At 43.1% G+C, this 27,672-nt stretch overlaps 1 protein-coding gene across 3 annotated transcripts in view; it reads left to right on the plus strand.

Annotated features, from left to right (window-relative positions):
* XPO7 (exportin 7) overlaps window positions 1-19,060 on the plus strand; it is an 86,671-nt gene extending 67,611 nt beyond the window's left edge. For 2 of the 3 annotated variants that reach the window (XM_032143977.2, XM_032143980.2), the window contains exons 15-28: window positions 96-169; window positions 1,317-1,397; window positions 2,632-2,695; window positions 3,102-3,210; window positions 4,160-4,266; window positions 6,617-6,705; window positions 7,746-7,853; window positions 11,101-11,183; window positions 11,437-11,651; window positions 11,882-12,020; window positions 14,485-14,645; window positions 15,589-15,687; window positions 16,273-16,400; window positions 17,351-18,954. In XM_032143977.2, coding sequence (XP_031999868.1) covers window positions 96-169; window positions 1,317-1,397; window positions 2,632-2,695; window positions 3,102-3,210; window positions 4,160-4,266; window positions 6,617-6,705; window positions 7,746-7,853; window positions 11,101-11,183; window positions 11,437-11,651; window positions 11,882-12,020; window positions 14,485-14,645; window positions 15,589-15,687; window positions 16,273-16,400; window positions 17,351-17,444 — 1,551 coding nt within the window. In that variant the 3' untranslated portion in view covers window positions 17,445-18,954. Of the gene's footprint in view, window positions 1-95; window positions 170-1,316; window positions 1,398-2,631; window positions 2,696-3,101; window positions 3,211-4,159; window positions 4,267-6,616; window positions 6,706-7,745; window positions 7,854-11,100; window positions 11,184-11,436; window positions 11,652-11,881; window positions 12,021-14,484; window positions 14,646-15,588; window positions 15,688-16,272; window positions 16,401-17,350 lie in introns of all 3 variants that reach the window. The other variant, XM_058433590.1, reaches the window with a different exon arrangement.
* Window positions 19,061-27,672: the final 8,612 nt, after the last annotated feature.

The following is a 27,672-nucleotide window of genomic DNA, read 5'->3' on the forward strand; positions in this document are numbered from 1 at the left end:
CTTCCACATCTTATCCATGAGTGTGGACAAAAATAGTACCAGGATGTGATTGTTCTAATTCATGTGTTCTGGTTACTTTCTCTTCTTAACACCAGCTGTACCGCCGACTCTCAGAAGTTCTGGGCTTGAATGATGAGACCATGGTCCTAAGCGTCTTCATAGGAAAAATGTAAGTGTTTCAGCTTGCCACCAGCAAGAGTCCTTTGCAATCCTGTTGCAACTGTAAAATGTGATCTTGGCATTGTGCTGCCAGTGCCTGGTATTCCAGCATTGATCGTTTGCGTCAGAAAATTGTGCATTTGAGTGTGTGACAAGCTGTGCTTAGAGATATGGCCCGGCCCCAGAGCATTCCAGGCTTGTACAGGCAAGGATTTAATTTTGTTCTTGCAGAATCTCTTCTTTAGCCTCTGGAATCACAGGTGAAACTCTGTCATGTCATTAGCAAAACAGACCTCCACCCCAGTAATTACTGCTCAGCCCCTCATCCAGTTGCTGTGCTCCAGGGATGCCCAGCATAGGCATTCACTTTCTGTTGCTGATTTCCTCTAGTTATCCCCTCGAAGGGGAAAGCCCCACTTAAAAATGGGCTTATTCCTCCCAGGAAACATCACACCCTTTAAGAGTGTTGAGTCTCCAAAATCTAGTGCTGCTGTTTGAACCGTCTTCAGAGTTGGAGCTCCTAATTGGCCCTTTTTTATTTTTATTTTTTACGTTATACCCCTTTGGTTACATTTTGCCCTTTTGAGGAGCTCAATTTATCAAAGCACACACTAGGAGCCAAATATATTACCCAGGGCTGTGTGCAGAGTGACATTTTGCCTCCTACCAACTGTCCCAACCCTAAACACTCATATCCATGAGCTGGTTTAATAATTTAAGATGGAAAAAGCAAAGGGGGTCTAAAGGACTCTGCCAGCCAAGAATCCAGAAGCAAGGGCTACTAGAATTCTGCAGCTGACAGTGGATGGTGCAGGTGCAGAATTGCATACGTCTGCATGTTATCACTGCCGCAGAAATCTCTTACCCTTGCTGCAGAAATCAGCCCTGGAGTGCCCCAGAATTCCAAGGGCCTGGGTATGGGCCAGTGTAGCTTTGGAACCAAGTAGTGAAGATTATCTGAAGGATAATTTTTCTAGTCAACCAAATGTAAGTACAGAGATTTCCTACCCATCTTTTTTTTGTGGTCGTGATGTCTGTGAATTGGTGGTGCAGATGTGTGGTGACTTTTGATGAATGACTTTCTTCTTCTCCCAGCCCTCAAGGAAACCAGCAAATCAAAAAGGTCTCCTGCTTTTTTTTTTCTTTTTGTCCTCCAGCATCACCAACTTGAAGTACTGGGGCCGTTGTGAACCAATCACCTCCAAGACACTACAGCTTCTCAATGACCTCTCCATTGGATATCCTTTTCTAAGCTAGCTTCTGTGCACAACAGAAACTGGCATGCCACAGTCTTAGAATCATGGCCTCCTGCTCTTTCCACTTCAGTTTAGCTTTAGTGGGTACTCACATATCTTCCATTTTCCTAAGAGTCCAAAAAAACACCAATGCCCATGCAGAATATAGGAATAATTTCAGACCCCAAAAATGAGCTGACACCTGACCTGATAGTTTAGTATAGATTTATCCCTGTCTATTCCTAAGTTCCAGAAGTGCATAGTAGCCCCATCTCATAGGTACACACTCTGTGTGACCAAGGTTTTAGTATCCTTAGTAGAGACAAACTCCTTCTTAGGTTGTCCCATCAGCTGGTTGGTAGAAACATCCTGATTCCAAGCTTTGTGATTGAAGTGATGACTATACTTCCTCTTGACTTGAACTAGGTCTGCTGTAAAGTTTGAATTGCTCTAGGGCAGCTTTTCACAACCAGGGGTCCGCAAGAAGGGTAAACCCTGTAAAATTATTGAAGTGACTTTCTTCTCGCTTCTCCAAATACTGTATATAGCTAGTACCATTCTAAATAGGAGAGAAGTTCATTCATTATACACAATATATGCCTCTTAGGCAGGAGTTTAGGGCCTAATTCTCCCTTGGAACCCCCGCTGAGAAAAGCCCTTTTAGGCTATTCATGATTATTTGGGGAAACCGCTAGGTTTATTCTATTTTCTTACAAATAGGAGTTTGGTATAGGTGTTTTCTTTCTTTCTTTCTTTCTTTTTTTGAGATGGAGTCTCACTCTGTCGCCCAGGCTAGAGTGCAGTGGCGCGATCTCAGCTCACTGCAAGCTCCGCCTCCCGGGTTCACACCATTCTCCTGTCTCAGCCTCCCGAGTAGCTGGGACTACAGGCGCCCGCCACCACGCCCGGCTAATTTTTTGTATTTTTAGTAGAGACGGGGTTTCACCGTGTTAGCCAGGATGGTCTCGATCTCCTGACCTCGTGATCCGCCCACTGCGGCCTCCCAAAGTGCTGGGATTACAGGCGTGAGCCACCGCGCCCGGCCAGTATAGGTGTTTTCTTATTGATTAAATAGTGCTTAGAACGCATTTTTTCATATTTGGCAGTGGTATACTCAAGTGTTTTTTTTTTTTTAAATAAGATATTTGGGTGAATTGTTCTCTATTCTGGGAAGTTTCCATCTGCCTTAGTTTCGGTCTGCTTCACACTTTCCTTGACCACCTTCCTTTGTCTTCACGTACAGTAGTGTAAGGAAGCTAGTGAAGCTTAGTGCGGTACAGTTCATGCTGAACAATCACACGGTGAGTGATTTTAGCTTCTTTTCCTGGCTCTCCTACCACCCACACATACACGTTCTTGACACATAAGGGAGATGTGTAAATTGAGGTCCCGGATATTGCTACAGCAAAGACTGTGGTCCTGATTCCCACCACACTGCCAGATTATACTTACTGTCATCAGAGTGGCTCTTTGAGATCCAGATGATCTGAGTTATGGTGAAGTCACCTACTGCTACTCATACTGCAGATAAATTAGTAGTAGTGACAACGGTAGCCTGCCTTCAAAAAAAAAAAAAAACCTTCAGATCCTCAAGGAATGACTACATAGCCATTGGCTTGAAACGGCTCAGTAATTCTCTGATTACTGGCTTGCATTCTGCCTCTAACTCATGTTTTTACCTTTAACTTGTTTTCTTTTTTTCAATAGAGCGAGCACTTTTCATTTTTGGGTATTAACAATCAGTCCAACCTGACAGACATGCGGTGTCGGACTACCTTCTACACAGCACTTGGGCGTCTCCTCATGGTGGATTTAGGTACCGTAAGAAATCGTAGTGGCTCATGAAGTCATCTGGCACTATTCTAAATTTTTATTTGAGGACTGAAAACTAGTTGGGGAGGGCTTTTCTGTTTTTTCAACAGTAACAAAACTATCTGAAATAACAGCCTGATTTCACCAAGAACAGATCATGCTGTCGAGGTCCTTATAACTGGAAAAGAGTAACAGTCTGCTGCTGAAGTTTCATCTGATGTGCAGTGGCTTTAAAATTCTCTTCACATTCCTCAGGTGTTAAATAAGGGAATTGAGATTCCTAAATGTATCTTTTTGGCCAGATAACTTCTCCACCCCACAATGAGGTGTAAACCCACTTGAAACAGTCAACATGACTTTTTATTATCCAGTTTTCTAGCACAGATGAGCCAGAAGGGCTTAATCACTTTTGTAGCAGTAGTGGTGATATTAGCAGTTTCAGGTCAGTTAATAACTAAAGCTCAGTGGTATTACTGTAATTTCGAGCTGTTTAAATTTAATCCTACTAAAATGACATAAAACCTTCTAGGTTTATGAAAGATGACTTTTTAAAAAATTAAGTGTGAATGAAACCACCGTACCCATTAAAGTTTGAGTCTCATCTAGTTCTCACGCACTAGCTTCAGTCCTTTCTCCACTGACTCGCTAATTCTCAGCAAGGCAAAATAAATAAATAACATAGTACCTTATACACATATGAATTTCTTGATACTGTGGCTCAGCATCAACAAACGTAGCCTAGACTAGGTGATTTCTGTTGTCATCTTCTAGTTTAAAAATTCTGTTTCTATATATACATGTTACTCTTAAATTGCTACTAATACCTGTTGGGATAATAAAGGGACCCCCTTTGAGTTCTCCTCGGTTTGCTCATCTTTGATTCCATCTTCCCATATACACACAGCTTTGAATTCTTGGTATTGGGGTTACACCCTGGGATGTTTCCTTTACAGGAGAGGATGAAGATCAATATGAGCAGTTCATGCTGCCACTCACAGCAGCATTTGAGGCTGTGGCCCAGATGTTTAGCACCAATAGTTTCAACGAGCAGGAGGCAAAGGTGAGTGAGTCTTTCACCCAGTAATTAATCAGCTTCTGGGTTAGGGCAGTCCCTGATTGAAAATCGTGCTTGACCGTAAACTATCCACTGCCTTAGCTTTTTTTAATATCTTGGACTTCTAGGGTTTTGGAATTGCAGAACCAGTATAGATTTGTAAACTTCTATTTTTATATTACAATGTATTAAGTAGTTCTTAGGTTTTTTTTTTTTGTCTGTTTTCAAATATATTAGCATAAAGTTGTTTACAGTTTTCTTACTGCATTTTTAATCTCGGTTTTATCTTTAATTGCATCCCCTTTTCATTTTTAATACTGCTCATTAGTGACAAGTTAGGTTTTCTTAAAATTGTGGTAAAAAACAAAGTTTACCACCTTTACCATTTTTACATGTACAGTTCAGTGATGTCAAGTATTTCTACATTGTTGTGAAATAGATCTTCAGAATCCATAATTTTAATATGGAACATTTTCATTATTCAGTTTTTTGTGATTTCTAATTTCCATTGAGATTTCTTCTTTGACACTTGAGTCACTTAGAAAGGTTTAAGAATTTCCACATATATGGGTTTTTATGTTTGATTTTTTTTTAAAGGCAGAGTCTGACTCTCTTGCCCAGGCTGGAGTACAGTGGCATGATCCTAGCTCACTGCAAGCCTTGAACTCCTGGCTCAAGCAGTCCTCCTGCCCCAGCTTCCCACGTGGCTAGGATTATAGGCACGAGACACAATGCCCAGTGAATTTCCACATATATGGAATTTTAAGTTCTTGTTTTCTAGCTCTTAGAATTGTCATTTCTTGATTGTTGCTTTCTTCATCTTTTTACTTCATACATACTGTTCTCTTGACCTGTATAGATCTCTGTGTCAAAAATCAGAAGACACCAGGATGTTACTATTGGTAGGACTTTTTACAGTACTCCTCAGAGCACCAAGGCTGAATGGTAGAACTACCAGATAGCCAGGGTATTGCCAGAAAAAAATGCCAGGCTTTACCTAACATTCTAAAGCTCTCCTTTTTTCATCTTTAGCCTTTTCTTTTCCCATCTATAAATCAGCAGGGTAGACAGAAAGCAACACCACTTAATGCAACCCTCTCTCCCCTTTATACTTGTGTTTCAGGGTCTGAGATAGGTACCATTCAAAGCTTGGGTTATTGTGGAACATATTAGCAACTTTAGGCTAGAGTATCAACCAATATCAAGGATTTAGGGATATCAGTGAATATTAGCCCTTTTTCCCATTATATGGTATTAGTTTCATGTAAAGCAAGTAAAATTAACCAAAAGAACAACCTTGGTAATGGGCTACAGCTGTCACCCACTTCTTTGTCATGTCCCATGTAAAGTCTTTTAAGAGACTGACCAAGTCTTAGACTGGAAAACTGAGCTTGTGGTATCAGCTTAGGAGAGAACTGTTTGCTTACAAGCAGACTGTTAACAGAAGTGATGTTGTTTTTGCCAAATGTGTCAAGATCCCCAAGTGTGCAACCTTCTTGAGCACATTTTGTTGTTGTTCTGTCTCCACTTTTGGAGACAAACCCCAAACTATGATTTTTATAGTAGTTTTATTGCTATTCATGTCCCAAGTAAAAGTTTTATTGAGAGAGTGAGTATTGGATTTGGAGTCTTGGTATTATGTATGAGTCCTGATCTGGACCCTCCTACTACCTAGCAACATGACTAGGGGAAGTTTTTTGGCCTCTTTAAGCCTCAGTCTCTTTTTCTGCAAATGGAGAGTACCGATTAAACATAGTCTCATCTAGATGGCCCACCCAAAGAGAGAGGTGCTGTGTAGACTCCCCTTTGTCTTCCTCCTGGTGGGGCCTGCATCTGACTTCCTTTAGGGTGTATATGGCTCTTCTACCTCTTCTTCTTTGGGACTTCTGTTTTTCTTTTTTGCTTTTTTCTGGCTTTCTGAGCTGGTTTCTTTGCTGTGTATCTGTGTCTCTCTCTCTCTCTCTCTCTCTCTCTCTGTCTCTCTCTCTTCCCCCCCCCCCGCCCCCTCCTTTCCTCCCTGGGTGGACTCAAAGCTTTTTCACTTTTTATATGTGATGTATTACTTCAATGTCTTAAAACCTTATCAGCCTCTTATTTTTGCTATGAACCAGGAACCTATTTTCTTGGCATAACAAACTTCCAAAACTAACAAACTTCAAACTTCCAAAACAAACTTCCACTGGTAGAATGAAAATATGCCATTCTAGCATAGAAGATATTGAATCCGAATATTTGAGAAGGAGTATATGTTGAACTGTGAGAGGAAGAATTTGATGATACATGTGTGGAATCCTCATCAGATTGTTACAGTTTTGTCTTTTCTTGTATTTTAACATATTTTTGCCTTCTACTACAGCGAACTTTAGTTGGCCTAGTAAGAGATCTGAGAGGGATCGCTTTCGCTTTCAATGCCAAGACCAGCTTCATGATGCTCTTTGAATGGATGTATCCTAACTCAAACTAGGAGCACACTACAACCTGCCTTAACTGGAGTGTAATTGGGTGATGGGGTCCAGAGACGGTGTGGGGGGAAGGGAGGGTAGTGAGGCGGAGAGGATGAAGAGTTACCCAGAAGGCCTGCATGTGTCCTAGAAGCCACCTCATGACAGACATAAGGTTGTCTGAGGTTAGAACATGAATGAGGTAGCCTCCCAGTTTCTCTTTTGGATCTCAAATATAAATGCCTGTGGAACTATATACCACTGTAGAACTGTTGGTTTTGCTATATTTAGAGAGATGTTTCAGTCTGCTGAAAAAAATAAAAAGGCCAGGTGCGGTGGCTCACGCCTGTAATCCCAGCACTTAGGGAGGCCGAGGTGGGCGGATCACGAGGTCAGGAGATCGAGACCATCCTGGCTAACATGGTGAAACTCTGTCTCTACTAAAAATACAAAAAATTAGCCAGGCGTGGTGGCCGATGCCTGTAGTCCCAGCTACTTGGAAGGCTAAGGCAGGAGAATGGTGTGAACCTGGGAGGCGGAGCTTGCAGTGAGCCGAGATCGCGCTACTGCACTCCAGCCTGGGTGACAGAGCGAGACTCCGTCTCAAAAAATAAAAAAAAAATAATAACAATAATAAAAGACAGCTTTTACAAGTTAGGAAGTCTAACTTTACTGACTTCATACCCTTGCTTGTGAAGATTATTTCAAATCCAGGTGCCTCTTTAATAGTTATGTAAAGGAAATGAGCTGATCCCCTATAATACCATAGAAGTAATGAAAGGATAAATAACAATATGAAATACATCATGCTCTTCAGAAGAAAGGCACTATGTAAACTAAAATGTATTATTAGATGCCTTTTACAGGTTAAAGAACACAAAATCACTTTAGTATCTTCTGGTTAGAAAGACTCCAAGATTAGCAAGCAAGAGACAGGAACTTAACTATAATTTGACAAGTTTGTGCTTGGGTAGTGCTGAAAAACTATTTTAAATTCTGTACCTTTCTGGAATCAGAAATCTTTCCTTAGCTCCTCATTTACAGATATCCATCCTATATGCCAATTCTCCAACGGGCAATTGAGCTCTGGTACCATGATCCAGCCTGTACTACACCTGTACTCAAGTTGATGGCTGAATTGGTTCATAATAGGTAAGCAGGAAGCAGAGCTTGCAAGGGCACATCTGCCCTGTTATCTGAGAGAATTTGCTGTATCTGGTGCTTTGGGCAGATTGTGGGACATAATAAGATTCACTACTGCATTTTAAAATTCGAAAAGTTTTTGTGTTTTTGTTTGTGTGAAAGAATAGTATTCCTAACTACAGAAAACCATAGTCAACTGCAGGAAATAAGTCACTTTTTTTTTTTTTTTTTTTTTTTGAGGTGGAGTCTTGCTGTCTCCCAGGCTGGAGTGCAGTGGCCCAATCTTGGCTCACTGCAAGCTCCATCCCCCCGGCTTCACACCATTCCCCTGCCTCAGCCTCTGGAGTAGCTGGGACTACAGGCGCCTGCCACCACACCGGCCAATTTTTTGTATTTTTAGTAGAGTTGGGGTTTCACCATGTTAGCCAGGATGGTCTCGATCTCCTGACCTTGTGATCCGCCCGCCTCGGCCTCCCAAAGTGCCGGGATTACAGGTGTGAGCCACTGCGCCCATCCAATAAGTCACTTTTAAAAAGATTCTACAGTGGGGCATGGTGGCTCACGCCTGTAATCCTAGCTTTTTGGGAGGCCGACTTGGGCAGATTGCTTGAATGCAGTAAGTTCTAGATCAGCCTGGGCAACATGGTGAAACCCACCTCTACAAAAAATCAGCTGTGCATGGTGGCACACAACTGTAGTCCCAGCTACTCAGGAGGCTGAGGTAGGAAGATCACTTTAGCCTGGGAGGCAGAGGTTGCAGTGAGCCAAGATTATGCCATTACACTCCAGCCTGGGTGACAGAGCAAGACTCTGTCTCAAAAAAGTAAAATAAAATAAAAAGAATCTCCAGATGTCTACTCTTAGGAGAAGTAAATTTGGCAACCAAGATTCTGATTTCCTACCCACAGATATAAAAGTTAACATCTGGTAATGGTGCCTTGTCCATCACATTTCATGGTTAGAGACATTGAGAAGGATATGATAGGTATTAGAATACCCTTTCTTGGCCGGGCGCGGTGGCTCACACTTGTAATCCCAGCACTTTGGGAGGCCGAGGCGGGCGGATCACGAGGTCAGGAGATCGAGACCACAGTGAAACCCCGTCTCTACTAAAAATACAAAAAATTAGCCGGGCGTGGTGGTGGGCGCCTGTAGCCCCAGCTACTCGGAGAGGCTGAGGCAGGAGAATGGCGTGAACCTGGGAGGCGGAGCTTGCAGTGAGCCAAGACTGCGCCACTGCACTCCAGCCTGGGCGACAGAGCAAGACTCCGTCTCAAAAAAAAAAAAAATACCCTTTCTTAAGAAAGGTATTTATTAGAGAGGTTGTGGCAGGATCAATAAAAATTTACTTTTAAAAAGTGAGCAAGATTTTCAAAACAAATTAAGGGTAGTGAAAAAGAAAAGTCTAGCACCTTAGCTTTCCCAGAATTTCAGGTATGGGCATTGGTCTCTCATGGCAGTCCTGAGAGAATTAGTAAGTTTTTTTTTTTAATTAATTTTATTTATTTAGTTATTTATGTTCGATACGGAGTTTCTCTCTTATCACCCAGGCTGAAGTGCAATGGCGCAATCTTCGCTCACTGCAACTTACGCCTCCCGGGTTCAAGCGATTCTCCTGCCTCAGCTTCCCACATAGCTGGGATTACAGGCATGCGCCACCAGGCCTGGCTAATTTTGTATTTTAGTAGAGACGGGGTTTCTCCGTGTTGGTCAGGCTGGTCTTGAACTCCCGACTTGAGGTGATCCGCCCACTCTGGCCTCCCAGAGTGTCAGGATTACAGGCATGAGCCACTGCGCCTAGCAGAATTAATAAGTTTTAAAACAACTTTATGGAGTGGGTAATACTTAAAGAGGCTATAACTTCCCAGGAGACTTATATTCAAGAGTTACTCATTTATAAAATAGATACTTGAGAGCACTTACTCTTTGCCAAACTTTCCTAGCCACTATGCCAGACAAAATCTCTACCCTCTTTGATGTTACAAATGGTGGGGAAGACACACAACAAAAACAAGTATGGAAGATCTTTCCAGTGATTAAGTGCCATGAAACAAAATAAAACAAGGCAGTAAAATAGACGGGAATTGAAGGACAGGAGGGTCAGGGAAGACCTCTCAGAGAAGGTAATATTAACTAGGATCTAAATGACAAGAAAGATTCCAGTAGCCCTGCAAAGATGAGTCTTCTAAACAGAAAACATCTGCATGAGTCCTGAGATAGGACAACCTTGCTGGGACTTGTGGCAGGAGCCTGGTTGGTGGGGGGAGGCTGTGGGAGCGGGTCAGACCAGTGAGCAGAGCCAGATCATCTAGCGCCTTCACACAGCAGTAGTGAGGAGTGGGCATTTATTCTCATTGCCGTGGGAAGCCGCTAGAGTGTTTTCAGCAAGGGATTAAAATGATCTCATTTAAGTTTTTTAAAGGCTACCATGTGAAGAATGAGACTAAAGCCAGGTAAGAGTAGAAGCAGAATGTAAGGGAAAGGTGGATTTGGGGTTTATTTTAGAGATAGATTTTGATGAATTCAGTGTGGGGCGGGGAGAGGAAGGAGGAAGGACTCCTGGGCTTTTGAGGTCTTACCAACTTGAATCTAATAAAGCTCATCAAAATGTAGAGCAGACAAAAGAGTCAGGAAGAGTAAGATGCCATTGGGGGAAGAGACATCAAACCGGGCGCAGTGGCTTACGCCTGTAATCCCAGCACTTTGGGAGGCTGAGGCAGGCGGATCACGAGGTCAGGAGATTGAGACCATCCTGGCTAACATGGTGAAATCCCATCTCTACTAAAATACAAAAAATTAGCCGGGCATGGTGGCAGGTGCCTGTAATCCCAGCTACTCCGGGGGCTGAGGCAGGAGAATGATGTGAACCCGAGAGGCAGAGGTTGCAGTGAGCCAAGATCGCGCCACTGCACTCTAGCCTGGGCGACAGAGTAAGACTCCATCGCAAAAAAAAAGTATACTTTAATCAAATAAAATTGAGAATTTTCAAATAGTAATTTTATCTACTGCTGCTTTTTTTTTCTTATAAATGTTTTTAATTTGAGCAACAGAATCTGAATCTAGCATGTTGGTCTTTAAGATAGAAGATACTTCATGGTTAAATATCTGTAACTTGGTTATTCTCATATTAGGATAGGCAATTGCTTATCTTAATGTAAATGCAGGATCACCCATGGCACTCAGATGAGAGCCTCAAGTACCCCAGTCTTCCAAGAAAACACCTCTGACTTTTTCTCCTCCTGTGCTCTCTGCTCAGATCCCAGCGACTCCAGTTTGATGTCTCTTCCCCCAATGGCATCTTACTCTTCCGAGAAACCAGCAAGATGATAACAATGTATGGTAAGTGCTTCAGATAATCATGCCTCTAGAAGTTAATTCCAGCTCAGTCACCACACTATAAGCAGCATGTGGGTCCCTGGCCAGCCCTGGCAGGAGCCAGGACAGCATTCCTATTGTATGCTAATACATGTGCATTAGAGTGCCACCTGTCACCAGGGGCCTGCTGGAATTTGTATGCCTTTGGAGTAGGAAGGCTGATCTAAACGAGCGCTTCTAATGTGGTTGAATAAACATGTATGACATGTCTACTCAGGCAATCGCATCCTGACACTAGGAGAGGTCCCAAAGGATCAGGTCTATGCTCTGAAGCTCAAGGGCATCTCCATCTGCTTCTCCATGCTGAAGGCTGCTCTCAGTGGGAGTTACGTCAATTTCGGAGTCTTTCGTCTCTATGGAGACGATGCCCTGGACAATGCTCTGCAGACCTTCATCAAGCTGCTCCTCTCTATTCCCCACAGTGATCTCTTGGTAAGCCTTACGCTGCATTGCCAGAATCTTGTTCCTCATCACATTCAGCCTTTTTCACCTGAGCCCATGACTGAACACTGCTCTTGAGAAACTATGTAAGCTGGCTCCTTTTGCTGTAACTAAGTCTTCTGTTTTCCCAACTGAAAGGAGCTAAGCTATTTAAGATCGTCTCCCTGCATGCTGGAGTGCATAGTGCCTAAGCTGATTTTCTTCCTCCTCCTCTCCCACAGGATTACCCCAAGCTCAGCCAGTCTTATTATTCACTACTGGAAGTCCTGACCCAGGACCATATGAACTTTATTGCAAGCCTGGAACCTCACGTCATCATGTATATTCTCTCTTCCATTTCTGAAGGACTTACTGCACTTGGTAAGCACCTGAGGGGTGTGGGTGAGTTGATGGGTTTGTTTTTTACCACTTAACTAAACAGAAAGAGAGAATCTTGCCCCAGTGTCCAAAAAGATCACCACTGCCTTGGGGGTTTGGCCATAACAATAGAGTATATAATGCACAGCACATGCTCATCCAGCAGACACTCACTGATTCCCCTCCTAAGTACAAGGCCCTGTGGAAGCACTGAGGATATGGTAATTAACAGCATATAGTCCCTGTCCTTAAGGGGCTTATCTGGTGGGTAGAACAGACGCATGAACAAACAACTGCCTGTTTACCATACTTATCACTTAAACATTACAATAGGGGTGAGTACAAAGTGCTACACAAGCCCTCAGGAATACCTAGACTCCTGGTTGTGAGGAGGTCAGGATCAAGGAAGACTGGCTGGAAGACTTGGCATCAAAGCATAAACCTAAAAGCTGGACAGATGTTGCCCTGGTTAGCCAGGGAGGGTTCCTAGCAGCAGAGATAGCAAGCACTTGCACCTGTAGGCAAGAAAGAACCAGGAAATCCAGATGGCTGGCACACTAGTACAAAGGAATTAGGAATGAAATGAAGCTTTAGAGATAAGCAGGAGCAAATCTGGAGATCATGAAGGGGGCCCACCTGTAAGCCGTATTAGGCTGTTTGAATTCTGTCCTGAGGGCCGTGGAAGCTGGGGAAAGGTTTCATGCAGCTAGCTCCATAAGTTTTTTCATCCTAGTCCATATGGTTGCTGTCAACCATTTTGTTTCTAGGCTACCTTCCAACAATTTTTTTTTTTTTTTTTTGAGATGGAGTTGCTCTGTTGCCCAGGCTGGAGTGCAGTGGCGCAATCTCGGCTCACTGCAACCTCTGCCACCCGGATTCACGCCATTCTCCTGCCTCAGCCTCCCAAGTAGCTGGGACTATAGGCGCCCGCCACCATGCCTGGCTAATTTTTTTGTATTTTTAGTAGAGACAGGGTTTCACTATGTTAGCCAGGATGGTCTCGATCTCCTGACCTCATGATCCGCCTGGCTTGGCCTCCCAAAAGTACTGGGATTACAGGCATGAGCCACTGTGCCTGGCCCAACAATCTTAGTAGGTATATGTGTTCAGAGAATAAAACACATTTTTATATTAGGCTGAGCAAAACGTAAGTAGGAAGATTAAGTCAACTGCCAAATAGTGATGATATATTGCAAATACACATAGACTGACTTTTGGATTGTCAACTGTGGTGAATTATCCATGCCTCTGTGCCACTTTGGTACACATTTACTTCCATCATTCTATCAGGGTGCATAGCCGTATCTAGTACAGTCCAGTCAAGGTATCAGCCCTTGCTTTGGAAGACTTTTTATGTCTTACTGAAAATACAGGGACCTGGCCAGGTGTGGTGGCTCACGCCTGTAATCCCAGCACTTTGGGAGGCTGAGGCGGGCAGATCACAAAGTCAGGAGTTTGAGACCAGCCTGGCCAATATGGCAAAACCCCGTCTCTATACAAAAATTAGCTCGGCGTGGTGGTGCGTGCCTGTAGTCCCAGCTACTCTGAAGGCTGAGGCAGAACAATCACCTGAACCCTTGAACCCGGGAGGTAGAGGTTGCAGTGAGCCGAGATCATGCCACTTCTGCACTCCAGCCTGGGTGACAGAACAAGACTTCGTCTCAAAACAAAAAAAGAAAAAAGAAAAAGAAAGTAGAGGGACCTTTACATAAACTGTCAGTCCCGTAGGAATCAGAGACTTGCTTACTCTTTTAAGGGTTCAGCCCCTTAGTCCTTTGGCCTTACCTCATCAGAGTTCTGTCCACAGGTTGTGCTGTACTGTTCCCTTTGTAAAGAAGCATAGATGAGTCTGCAGCTCCCCCCAGAGATGCTTTGGAGATAAACAGATAATACAGCACACCCTGTTCTAACAAACCATAAACATTCAGAGGCTACATCATTCTGGGTTTAATTACATCCCACTGGTAACTCAGAGCATAGGCTCATACCCCAGGCTTCTTGGATTCTAATCACAGCTCCTGCAGTTACTAGCAGTTGATCCTTAGGCCAATGCATAACCTCTCCTAATTCTGGTTTCCTCATGTGTAAAACAGAAAACCTACTTCCTGAGTTCTTGAGAGGATAAATTAGAGATAACACCTATAAAGTACTTAGAACAATATCTGGCACAAAAGAAGCACTTGCTGAATCAAACTATTTGTTATTTTGTGTGAAGCAGAAGACATATGTACATCCACAACACATCGAGCCAATAATTTCAGTATTCTTTATTACCACATACTCACTTTCAAACTTAGAAATTGAGCCCTACTGTACAATGAGGGTAAAAGGTTAACAGGAGTCATCTTGAGCAACTACCTCGGCTGAATTGGCCACAGTACCCTAATGGATCTCACCCAAAGATAGTCCATATTTGTCCAGGCCACCATCAGCAGCTCTGTCCTACCCCTACCTTTCTTTCTTGCAGACACCATGGTATGCACAGGCTGCTGCTCCTGCCTGGACCACATTGTGACATACCTCTTCAAGCAGCTGTCACGTAGCACCAAGAAGAGGACCACACCCCTGAACCAGGAGAGCGACCGCTTTCTGCACATTATGCAGCAGCATCCAGAGATGATCCAGCAGGTAAGAAAGTGGAGGCTTAGGAGGCAGTGATGGGGTGTCCGACAGAGGAAGGACCTCTGCAAGACAGGGGAGCCCACACACGATTAACATAACATCTCATCAGGTTCCTGCTGCTGAGATGAAGTCCATGTCTTAAAGTTGAGGTGGATTTTGAGTTTGCCAAGTAATCACTGGATGTAGAAAAAACTCAGGTTCTGGATTATTCTTCTGAGTGTCACAATGACCCCTATGCCCTGGACCTGTCTCATGAGCACTATCCTCTTTCTGTGAAAATTACTTTGCTCACCCACTGCTATAAATAGAGCAGGAGTTAGCAGCATCCAGCTTTCTAAAGGCCTGTGTTCCTGTTTACAAAACAGGAAGAAGAATGCAAGACGGAAGGAAATAACTGGCCACAGAGAGATCAAGCCATATGCTTGCCCTTATTTTATTTGTATGTGCCTTGAAGTAACTTACAGAAATACATGCTAGATGAAAATAGATAAGGAAATGGGATCAGTAATTACTGAGATTTTAGCCAATCTTACCTTTGTCCACACTGTTCTGTAAAGAAGCAGTGAAATAATTCAGAACTCCATTACATTCCCAAGATGTCATAAAGCTGTCAACTCCGAGTAGCTGGAAGGGATCATGCAAGGTGGTTTTGCTAACTGTAATTTTGTTTACGTGACCCCATCCCATTCCCCACAACTCAGGGTGACCTGGAAAGATCCATTTGTAAGTGAAGTAATCAAACCAATTTTAAGAACAAGAAAGGAAATGAATATCTTAGAAGAAAAGGTAACCTTGAAATAGAAGACTCAGATGAAGCTTCACAAACTGTTTGTCTGATTTACCCTATACAGAAAAGGCCTTCAGCCTAATATACTCCTGTATTTGGAATCTGTCGTTTTATCTTGGGTAGCAGTACATTAGGTCACTGCCTCAAATTCTCCATTTTCAGATGCTGTCCACGGTGCTGAACATCATCATCTTTGAAGACTGTAGGAACCAGTGGTCTATGTCCCGACCACTACTTGGCTTGATATTGCTTAATGAAAAGGTGAGAGAGCCAGCTCCCTGGTGCCAACCCAGAAGCAGTGGCAACCACCCACTTGCTGTCACCAAGCACTGGAAGAAATGTGTATAGAAACACCTCATGGTGGTGAAACAGGGAAAATGGGTCATTTACTGAGCATGTCCCATTTGTGCTTTCAGTATCACATAATCATTTAACTGTTAGAAGTCAGCACGTGTGGTAGCTCACAGACACAGGATAAAGAAGTGTTTCCCCTAGGCAGTAAGAGAAACCTTTCAAGGAAATAATGTACCTGGGTATCAGAGGACCTAAGACCTAAGTTCCAGTTCTAGCTCTGCTATAAACAAGTCTTGAGATTCCAATAAAAGAAAGGTCTGGATCAGATGACCCTTTTAAAGTGCTTTACAATTTAAAAATTCTTGATTTTCTTAGTAGGATGAAGACATATTATCCCGCAAGTTCTTGCCTGAATTTTTTTTTTAAGTGTCCAATTTTAGTAGACTTTCCATTCCTCCTTAGAGAAGAACATTCTTCAACCCTGCAGATGATGGAGGGCTAATCTGCCTTCCCCTGCTTCTCTAACCTTCTGTTCCACTCCTTGCCCCACAGTATTTTTCTGACCTAAGGAACAGTATCGTGAACAGCCAGCCACCAGAGAAGCAGCAGGCCATGCACCTGTGTTTTGAGAACCTGATGGAAGGCATCGAGCGAAATCTTCTTACGAAAAACAGAGACAGGTGAGTATAGAGCGTCCTGCCTAGAAATCTCAGACAATTGCTATTTTTCAAATCAACGAAACAGGCAGTTCCTTTAAAGTCTTTGACAACTGTGTTTGGAGGCCATCTAAAGCAGTGCTATCCAATAGAAAAGTGAGCCATGTTAAACAGGCAAAATTCATTTTAATAATTTATTTAACCCATTGTATCTAAAATATTATATCAGTGTGTAATCAATATTTTAAAATTGTAGGTTTTCACATTCTTTTTGTACTACATTTTCAAAATCCTGTGTACTTTACATTTAACAGCATATCTCAGTTCATACGTTTTCATCAGAAATACTTGATCTGTATTTAGATTTCATAAATTTACAGTTGACAAAGTAGATTCCTATAATACCCAGATTGTTTCAAACACACCTAGGGACTTTCCAGTAACTGCATTGAGTATCTGGGCTTTGCAATTAACTTTTAAATTTTATTTAATTTTAATTAATTTAAAATAAGGCATTTTAATTTAAAATTAAGATGCAGTTGGGGAGCTGAATGTTAAATTGCATTTAATTTGGATTCATGTTCTCAGTCACACTGGCCATAATTCAGGGGCTCGGTAGCCATATGTGGTTAGCAGCTGCCCTATTGGACAGCACAGCACTACGCCACCTGGTCTTGCTGCATTAAGAAATGAGATGGCTTCATTGGCTTACTGCCCTCACGTGTGAGGGCAACTTCCTACCTCTGTCAGTGAGATTTCTTTTGTGCTGCCATGAGCCCAAGGTAGCCCTCAGGGCCCCAGATTTGACCAGCTCTCTAGCCAACTTTCTCTTAGAGTCTTAAGACTGAAATTAACTGATCTTTGAAACAGAACCCATCAATTCATACATTCTAATTCCCATGCTTAAAAAAAAAAAAGGCAAATACTTTTCCCCCCAACTCTCCTCCCCCAACCCACATGCATCCTCTCTGCAGGTTCACCCAGAACCTGTCAGCATTCCGTCGAGAAGTCAACGACTCGATGAAGAATTCCACTTATGGCGTGAATAGCAATGACATGATGAGCTGACACCTCCTTGGACTCTACCTGTACAGAGCAGCGTCCCTTTGGTTTGGCCCAGAGGAGCGAACAATTGCAAGGGAGAGGGCCTGGCTGTTCCTGGCTCTTTTCTCCAGGGGTGTGGGGAAAATGGCAAAGGTCAACAAGCTACTTCCCCAGGGAATAGGGGTGTGAGTGCACTCACTAGGGGGCAGGGCGCTGCTGGTTCCTGGGGGACTGGGTGGGAAGGGTGGTGGGAGGAGATAAGAGACATAAACTGAGACTCCAGCCTCTCCTCCTGGGGCCACTCAAGTGGGGAGAACCCCTAGTGTCCTGCCACAACCTGCCTTGTATAAACATGTACATTTTTTCATAACATTTTGAACAAGGTTTATATTGACTCAAGTTTAAAAACAAAAAGTGTGACTGAAAAATTTTTACAGAGTCTAGTGCACCAATGCTGATGTGAGGGGTTGTGTATGCGAGTGACGAAAATGTGTATTCTGGTGGCCTGAAGCTTTACTGGACAAGGATGTGTGAGAGTGCAGAGATATATTTAGTGACACAGTAGAGAGGCAAAAAAAAAAAAAAAAAAAAGCTAAAATTCCAAATGTATATTTTTTCGTATTGCCCTGTCCTCACCCAGAAATGATCACTTCCTGTTACTGTATTAACCCTTGTTATTAGGAACTCTAAGCCATGCCAGAACACCGTCCCTCCCCTTGGAACGTATAGATTCTGCCCTGGGTCCCTAGCCCCTTGCAGTGATAAATAACTCCAGCTAAAAGTGTTTGGTGTTCTTATCTCCATCCTCTTTCCTACTTTGCTTACCCTCATCCTCAGACAGATGCCTCTTGCTTTTAAAAGTTGGATTTAACGACGTGTTGTAGGGGTTCTTGGTCTCTGTGAAGGCAGAGACCAGAGAGAAGGAAGTGAGCCCACTGCTCTCCTGCGGAACAATGTGGGTGAGTCCACCAGAGGCCCTGCTGTGTGTGGCCAATAAATTTTAGTCTTCCCCAGCCCTCGAGGCAGTGTGTGTGGATGTATGCGTGTGGATATTTATATATGTACCCTGCACTCATGAATGTATGAACTGGAGGAAGTTACTACAGTGGAAGGGTTCTTAATAACAAGGTCTACCTAGCATGAAGTATTTAACATTCTCCCACCCCTTAAAAAATATACATTTTTATAAAATGAAAACCATAATAAATGTTTTGAATATTAAAAAAAGTAATAACCTACAGAGGAAAATTAATGGAGAAAGCTATTTGCCTTGTACTTTTTCCACAATTGTTGCTGCTAGTTGTACACATCTCTAGTTCAGCTCTTGCCCACGGGACACTCATCAATTAGGTTTTATTTTTATTTCTCTCCTCTACCCCCAGAAACAAGCCTGTTAATTTTTTTTCCTTCTCCTCTGGCGACTGTGTGATGAATCCTTTCTTGCGTGATCAGGTTGCGGATAGACTTGTAAGGGTGTTTGCTGCATACAGTGTAAGCATTGTGACCGCCAATAAACTTCAATGGTTTCTACTGACCTGGCTTCAGCAATCATGTCCAGTGTGCGTCCAAGGACATGTCTCACTCAAAACATGTGAAGATGTGTGAAACATTCTTAAAAGCCCGTGAATGACAGGGGCCCCTCCACCTGATCAAATTGACTTGTTTCTCATTGCTTGGAGTCTGACTCAGTTTCTTTCAAAAGTATAATATGAGTGATATATCTGTCAACAAAACCAGTCACATGCTGTTGTCCACAGCTATAAAGCAGAAGCCATTCTACCTCTCTGTTAGTTTTCAGATAGTAACATGGCTACTAGCAGACAAGTAGTAATTGAAGAAAGCCCAGTGTGTTAATGTTCTGACATCAGCTTCTCTGATGTGGGCTGGGTTTCATTCATTAGACTATGACAAGTTCATGGGCAAATGTTATCCCCCTGGAATACTTTGCAGACCTCACAGGCCAGATTTATCAAACGAAGAACACTTGTTAACAGAGACTACTTCTAACGCCTGCAGTATGTATTCAGAGTACCTGAGTATGAGGAAATTTGATTGCCAGAAACACAGAAAAGTATTAAGATACAGACAGGTATGTGTACCTTAATGCAGATTTCCATCCCATGACTCTCGGGTGCTAGGGTGCCATTCTTGTCTGCCTTATGTAGATGTACCACTACCTTTGCAGTTTCAGCCCTCTGGGAACTGCTATAGCTGCCTCAGTCCTAAGTTATTTCAAAGGCAAAAAAAATTCTGATGGCTACAAGGCAAATGGAGTTGATTGATCTTAGCTAAATTCCATCTCTAAGCCTAACAGAAATATTAAATGGTGAGTTTTCATTAATATGCATATACTTCTGACACATGCCCCAGGGACCTGGAATTCTGATTCTATAGTTAAGTGACACAAAAATAACTTTCTCATGGATACTTGAAGAGGAGTCCCCTTTCCTCAACTATTTTGAGATGCTGATTAATCAGCAAAACCCCAGACCTCTCCCTTCCCTGGGCAAGAAACTCACCAGAGATGGTGGTCTCCTCAGTACAGCCCTGAGTGTAGTCCAGTCACAAGGAGCCATGATTAAAATCTTCCACAGCTTCATCAGTCTTATACAGTGAAGCTGTTCCTTCCTCTGCCATGGTTAAAATCTTCCCCAACTTCATCAGACTTTTTAAACAGTGAAGCTTTTCCCTCCTCTGCCATGGTTAAAATCTTCTACAATTTCATCCAACTTTTTAAACAGTGAAGCTGTTCCCTCCTTTGCTGACAGTTCGAAGAGGGGGCACCAAATCACCTTTTGGTCAAAAATGATCAGTTAGCAATTTCATATGATTCAACCTAGTAAATGTAAAGTTGATTATCTTTAGATTTTGGTTTCCCCAGAAATCATGAGATTTTATTCAGTCAAAACAAAAGTGTATTTGGGAATTTCTAGGCTTATTCCCCAGGCACTGTGTTTATCAAGTCAAGTGTCTTTAGATAGTGTTTCCTGACACAAACTGTGCCTTACATTGAAAACTTTCTTTACTATAGATTATTAAATTTTGTTTGTATGTGTTTTGTTGGCTCAGCCCAAATAAGGGTTATCTATTCCCACTAACGTGTAAATCAGACAAAGGAAGAAGGGATTTGGCCCAGGATTGCAATTTTAAGTTTTTAAGAAGTAATGACTTTGGGCAGAAGTGTCCATTTTCTAATGACAAGTGACAACCTAAGAAATAAGTTTTTCATTCTCTAAAACATTGGCTTTATTAAGAGACTTTTTCCCCTCCCTCCAACTCCCCAATGGAAAAAATGTTTTAGTACCTTTTGAAATTTCAAGTAAGTACATCAACAGACCACTTTCCAAAATATCCATGCTTGTGGGGTAACATGAATTAAATCTAGAAAGCCAGAAAAACTCCCTATATCATATTTGCTACCAGACAACCCTGTCCAGGCCAACCCTAGCCCAAGATTTTTGGCTAGACCTACAAGCCTAAATTGACATATAATGCTGCCAAAACTGTCAAATGCCAAAGGAGAGATAGTTATAGGGACCCTGTAAAAGCCACAAGTTTGTTGATTAGGCCTTGAAAAATGTAAGTGATTATAACTACTTAAAAGTCCTGGTGGTTCTTTAAATATTTTTTAAGTATTTGAAAGGATGAAAATGTGTTCATCAGCCATAATTAGATACTAGGTCATGTCTAAAAAGATTCTTGCCTCTGTAGCTTGTTCTCTGGGTCCATTACATTTATCTTGGGTGTCTTTACCCTGAACTCACTGGTCGGCTGCCACTTGGGTGCTTTTCAGGAAGAGCAGATCAACTAAAGGAATCAGCTGCCAGACAATGGGATGTGAGACTGTCAAGGTAGAGGATGAAATCAAGTTTGGAAAATCATTCCCCTTCCTCAGAAAAGCCTTCTGGTTCTCAGGACAGCCTGACTGCTACCCTTTGTCATCTGTTCATCAAATACTTATTCAGCATCTATTATGGGCCAGGTATCTTTTTGATGGTCAGCAATGGAAAAGGAAACTCAAAAGCAGAAAAAGTCATTTGCAAGGCAAATTTGTCTCCATTCTTCTGTTTTATGATCACTCAGTAATACAAACTGACTCTAAAACATAGTAAACAGTACTTACAAAAGCACCATGCACAATTATTTTAATTCTACTTGATAGCCATGAAGACAACTCAGCACACTTAAGCATAAGGCAGCACCCATATGGCCTAAAAGAATGGCAAGTGGGGAATCTCCTAACCCTTGGTATTGAATCACAAAGTTAACAAGTCAGAGCCTCTGGATTCAAGGTCGGGAAGACAGACTCACAGGATACAAACTAACTAATGGACAGTGGATCAAGACTTAATGTAAAGCTCAGAAAGGCCAATAAAGAGTCTAACAGTTACTCCCTACAGCTAGTGAAAGGGTGGGAGAATGTAAGAGCCGTGGTCTCAGTCAGAAAACCCAAACCTCTCCCCAGCTGACTATACTGTGTAATGAAGGTAAAGCATCCTCTCAAGGCCAAATTAATTCAACTGGAAAATGGTTCAGAGTGCCAACTAAGATGATGGAAACAAAACCACTTTTAACTTTAGAACAATGTAAGCCATTATTTCATTAGGAAACTAGGTATCTACCCTTTAACACTTTGCAGTCCAGGGCGTGTGTCATAAATTAAAAACTTTTATCAGCCAAGCTACGAATGCTGCACCAGAATTCATACATTCAACTATGTGGATGCAACCGCCATCTCTGCCTCCACATCCTACCTCCGGCCTTTGCGGGTCTGCAGAACCCTCTCTTGTCAGTCTAAATTTACATGCCCTTTGCTTGCCTACCCTTTTCTAGACCCCAAATCGGACCTAATCCCTCAAGTCTCCCCTTACTGTGCCCGTTCCTAAGAGCCTTAGGGCCCACCTTCTCCTGTTTGGAGTGTTCCTAACCCCAACCCCTGCCTGTCCCAGTAGCCAAAGTGTGCTCCTTACAAGCTGGGCCCAGACCATGGGCCCATAGTAGAAAGGGGGCCAGGAAAGGTGGCTCATGCCTGTAATCCCAGCATTTTGGGAGGCCGAGGCAGGAGGATCTCGAGCCCAGGAGTTCAAGACCAGACTGGGCAACATGGGGAGACCCCGTCTCGATTTTTCAAAAATAAAAATAGTGGTAGAGGGAACACTTCCCAGCTCACTTTGAAATAAGCAGTTTCCAAGTGTCGCTGTCATGACCAGTGACAAGGATGTGCAGTTTCTGGGGAATGTACAGTAAGGGGAGCGGTGGAATTAATTTGGGTGAAGCCCCTGCAGAGAGACGCCAGACTGTCTGGTTTATGCGGATTAACCTCACATCGCTGCCATAGCTCGCTACGACAATGAAAAGAGCAAAAGCTATTGACAGCATCCCGCCTGCACTCTACGAAAGAAAGGGAGAGTTAGCACCCCACCCGGCCTGACCTCCCGGACCAGCGCCGCAGCCCCGGAAATAATTTCGCGAGTTTCTTCCACCGGGAGGTGGCGCCTGCGCACTCAGGTGCCCACGCCCTCTGTTCCGGCTCTCCCCCAGCTTTCGCCGCCGCGCGCAGGCGCAGTCCGGACTCGGTCCTGGCCTGGCCGGGGATTCTAGTGTTGCAGCTGGAAGAGCGAGGTCTTAATTGCTTTGCGGGAGCGTTCCTGGGGGAGTCCAGAGCTGGGTTCCTGCGGCCCTTGGGCCCCCACGGCGCCGGGTGCCTGGCAGAGGTTCAAGTTCACACGCACCGTGGCACGCAGCAGGCAGCCGCAGTGCTAATCAGCGGCGCTGTTCCCGGGCTGGGTGCAGCTGCTAAGGACAAGGCCCTGCTCCGAAGAACGCGGTGGCGGGGGGATACCCTGAAAGGGACAGCCATGGCGCACACGGGATGCCCTAGGGTTCGTGGGAGGGCATGCAGGCGCAGCCCCCACAGGGCTTGGCCCGCCGGAGAAGGCAGGGGAGAGCACTCGAGGCTGCACAAATGGTGTGGCCAGAGGGAAGGTGCAGCCTTGTGTGTGTCTGGATGAGGGCTGGGCATAGGAGTTTGGTATTTGATCCTGAAAGCTCTGCGTTTCCAAAGGCCACTTGGCAAAGCAGCCTGGTGACCAGTCTTTGTTTAGCCCACCAGCTAGTGGGGAATACGGACTTGGACCAAGACAGGGACTGCGGGGAGAGTTGGGCGATGTTAGGAGAGGAGGGCTTTGTGATCAGTTGCATTTGGAGTAAAGAAGATTCTAGTATGATTCCCAGGTTCCAGGATAGAGCAACAACTGAGTAAGGAAGAGGGAGTGTGGAGCACTTTGGGGATGAGGGTGCAGGAGAGAAGGCGCCGCGCTGGGTGAGCCTGAATGGGACTCCCATCCAAAGAGAATTCCCTGCTCTTGCAGGCAGAGCGCTGGGGAGATTGCTACAGAAGAAAATGCCATTCCCACAAAATCTCAGAAAATAGTAGAAAGGGGGCCAGGAATGGTGGCTCATGCCTGTAATCCCAGCACTTTGGGAGGCCGAGGCAGGAGGATCTCTGGAGCCCAGGAGTTCAAGACCAGACTGGGCAACATGGGGAGACCCCGTCTCGATTTTTCAAAAATAAAAATAGTGGTAGAGGGAACACTTCCCAGCTCACTTTGAAATAAGCAGTTTCCAAATACCAAAACCACAGACATTAAAGAGAAAAACAAAACCTTTTTAGACCACTATCCTTCATGAACATAGATGCAAAACTCCTTAACAAAGTAGAAACAAGTCAAATCCAACAGTGCATAAAAAAAGTGGTTGGGCACAGTGGCTCACACCTGTAACGCCAGCACTTTGGGAGGCTTAGGTGGAAGGATGACTTGAGTTCAGGAGATGGAGACAAGCCTAGACAACATAGTAAGACCCCATCCCTCCAAAAAATGAACAAGACTCATGAGCATGTTGGCACTTGCCTCTGGTCCAGCTACTCTGGAGGCTGAGGTGGGAGGGTCACTTAAGCCCAGGAGGCCAAGGCTGCAGTGAGCTATGATCCCAATACTGCACTCCAGCCTGGGTGACAGAGCAAGACCCTATCTCAAAACCAAAAAACACTGGGGGGAAGGGGAGGCATATAAAATGACCAATGGGATTGATCCTAGGGATGCAAGGTTGGTTTGACTTTTTTTTAATAAATGTAATTAACCACATAAAATAAAGGATAAGTAATGGATCATCTCAATAGATAAAAATGTGACAAAATTTAATATCCATCCATGATTAGAAAAGAAAAACTCAGCAAACTAGGAATAGAAAGAAAACAATCCAATAAAAGACATCTATGAAAAACCAACCATTAACAACATACTTAAAGGCGAAAGACTGAATGATTCCCCTAAGATCATGAATAAGGCAAGGTTGCCTGTTCTCACCACTTCTATTCAGCCTTGTGCTAGAGCTTCTAACCAGAGCAAAAAGGCACAAAAAAGAAATGAAAGGCACACAGATAAGAAAGGAAAAAGTAAAACTGTCTTTATTCACAGGTGTCATGATTTGAGGTGTAAAAAAGCTATTGTAACAAGGGAATTTAGCAAAATCACAGAAGGTCAACATACAAACAATTTTGTTTCTTTATACCAACAATAAACAATTACAAGGTGAAATTTTTAAATATGTACCTGAATCTTAGCTGAGAATATTTTAAAAAAAAAATTAATTAGCAAAATATATACCATTTGTTATGGCATCCAAAAACACGAAATACATAAGAATAAATTTAACAAGATATGTGCCATATCTGTACACTAAAATCTATAAACCACTGCTGAGGAAAATTAAAGATTTTAATTGGTGTAACATGTTTGTGGATTGGATGAATACAGTTTGTGATGTCAAGTCACAATAAAAATCCCAAGAGGTTTTTTTGTAGCAACAAGTTGAATCTTACATTTATATGAAAATGCGAAGAATCTGGAATAACCAAAACATTTTTGAAATAGAAGAATCCTAACTCATGCTACCTAATTTCAAGGTTTACTATAAAGATATAGTAATCAAGACAGTGTGGCATTGACACTAGGATAGGATAGACATACAGATCAGTGAAGCAGAATAAAGTCCAAAAACAGAACAACATATGTGGTTATTTGATTTTCAACAAAGATCCCAAAGTAATTCATTAGGAAAAGACTATGTCTTCCAAAAATAGTACTGGAGGAACTGGATATGCAGTTGAGGGGAAAAATAAACTGATCCTTATCTAACACCATACACAAAAGTTAACTTAAAATGTATGATAGATGTAAAAGGTAAAATATTTCTAGAAGAGAACTTAAAACAAAAACAACTTTCATTACTTTGAGTTAAGCCAAGATGTCTTAAGACACCAAAAGCATGAGCCATAAAAGAAAAAAGAACTTCAAAGTTCAAATTTTCTGCACTTCAAAACACACTATTTTTAAAACGAAACAGCAAGCCACAGATCGGAGTGAAAAAAATCTTTGCACATATATATTTGACACAAAACAGGTATCTAGTAAATATAAAAAAAAGAAGGGCCAGGTGCAGTGGCTCACACCTGTAATCCTAGCACTTTGGGAGGCCAGGGTAGAAGGATCCCTCGAGCTCAGGAGCTCAAGATCAGCCTGGGCAATATAGTGAGACCTCATTTCTACAACAATAACAAAAAATTTAATTAGCCAAGCATGGTGGTGCATTCCTGTAATTCCAGCTAGTTGGGAGGCTGAAGTGGGAGGATCACTTGAGGCAGGGAGGCAGAGCCTGCAGTGAGCCATGATGTTACCACAGCACTGCAGCCTGGGCAACAGAGCAAGGCCTTGTCTAAAAAAAAATAAAAGAAGAAAAAAGAAACACACACATAAAACTCACGAAGAATAACCCAACTTTAAAATGGGCAAAATAGTTGAACATGCATTTTGTAAAATCAGATTTACAAATGACCAGTAATCACCTTGAAAAGAAGCTCAAAATCACTTGTCATCAAGAAAATGCAAATAAAAACCACAGTGAAATGCCACTATACATCCACTAGAATGGCTAGAATTAAGAACACTGAATGCCAACTGTTGGCAAAGATGTAGAATAATTAGAATTCTTACACATTGGCTGGGTGCGGTGGCTTACGCCTGTAATCCCAGCACTTTGGGAAGCCGAGGCGGGTGGATCACAAGGTCAAGAGATGGAAACCATCCTGGCCAACATGGTGAAACCCCATCTCTACTAAAAATACAAAAATTAGGTTGGGCAGAGTGGCTCACACCTGTAATCCCGGCACTTTGGGAGGCTGAGGCAGGTGCATCACAAGGTCAGGAGTTCAAGACCATCCTGGACAAGATGGTGAAACCCGGTCTCTACAAAAAATGCAAAAATTAGCCGGGCGTGGTGGTGGGCGCCTGTAATCCCAGCTACTCAGGAGGCTGAGGCAGGGAATTGCTTGAACCTGGGAGGCGGAAGTTGCAGTGAGGTGAGATTGTATCATTGCACTCCAGCCTGGGCGACAGAGTGAGACTCCGTCTTGGAAAAAAAAAAAAAAAGTACAAAAATTAGCTGGGTGTGGTGGTGCATGCCTGTAGTCCCAGCTACTCGGGAGGTTGAGGCAGGAGAATCGCAAGAATTTTTATACATTATATGTAGAAATGTAAAATGGTACAGCATAGCCAGACATGGTGGCACATGCCTGTAGTCGCAGCTACACAGGAGGCTGAGGTGAGAGGATCACCTGAGCCCAGGGAGGTCAAGGCTACAGTGAACCATGATCATGCCACTGCACTCCAGCCTGGTCAACAGAGTGAGAACCTGTCTCAAATATAAAAATAATAAATAAAAGGGTACAGCATGTCAAAGTAGTTTTGCAGTTTCATATAAAGCTTAACATATGCTTACCATATATCCAGCAATTCTGCTCCTAGATGTTTACCCAAGAAAAGTTAAAACATATAGCCAAAGGCTTGCTCTCAAATATTCATAGCCGTTTTATTCACAATTGTTTAAAACTGGAAAGTTCCCAAATGTTCACCAACAGGCCTGTCTGACAGGGACTTACTGCAAGGAATTGGCTCATGTGATTATGAGCGCCAAACAGGAGAGTCTGAAATCTGTAGGGCAGGCCATCAGGAAGAGCAGCTTGGAAGATGGAGAGGAGCAAGGACCTGAAGCTGCAGTCCCCAGGCAGGACTTCAGGAAAACCTCGCTTCTGTTCCTGAGGTCTTTCAACTGATTGGGTGAGGCATACTCACATCATCAAGGGTAATTCCTTTAACTCAAAGTCAATGAATTGTAGATGTTAATCACATCCACA

The sequence above is a fragment of the Hylobates moloch genome, unplaced genomic scaffold (assembly GCF_009828535.3).
Source record: "Hylobates moloch isolate HMO894 unplaced genomic scaffold, HMol_V3 SCAFFOLD_22, whole genome shotgun sequence".
NCBI lineage: Eukaryota > Metazoa > Chordata > Mammalia > Primates > Hylobatidae > Hylobates > Hylobates moloch.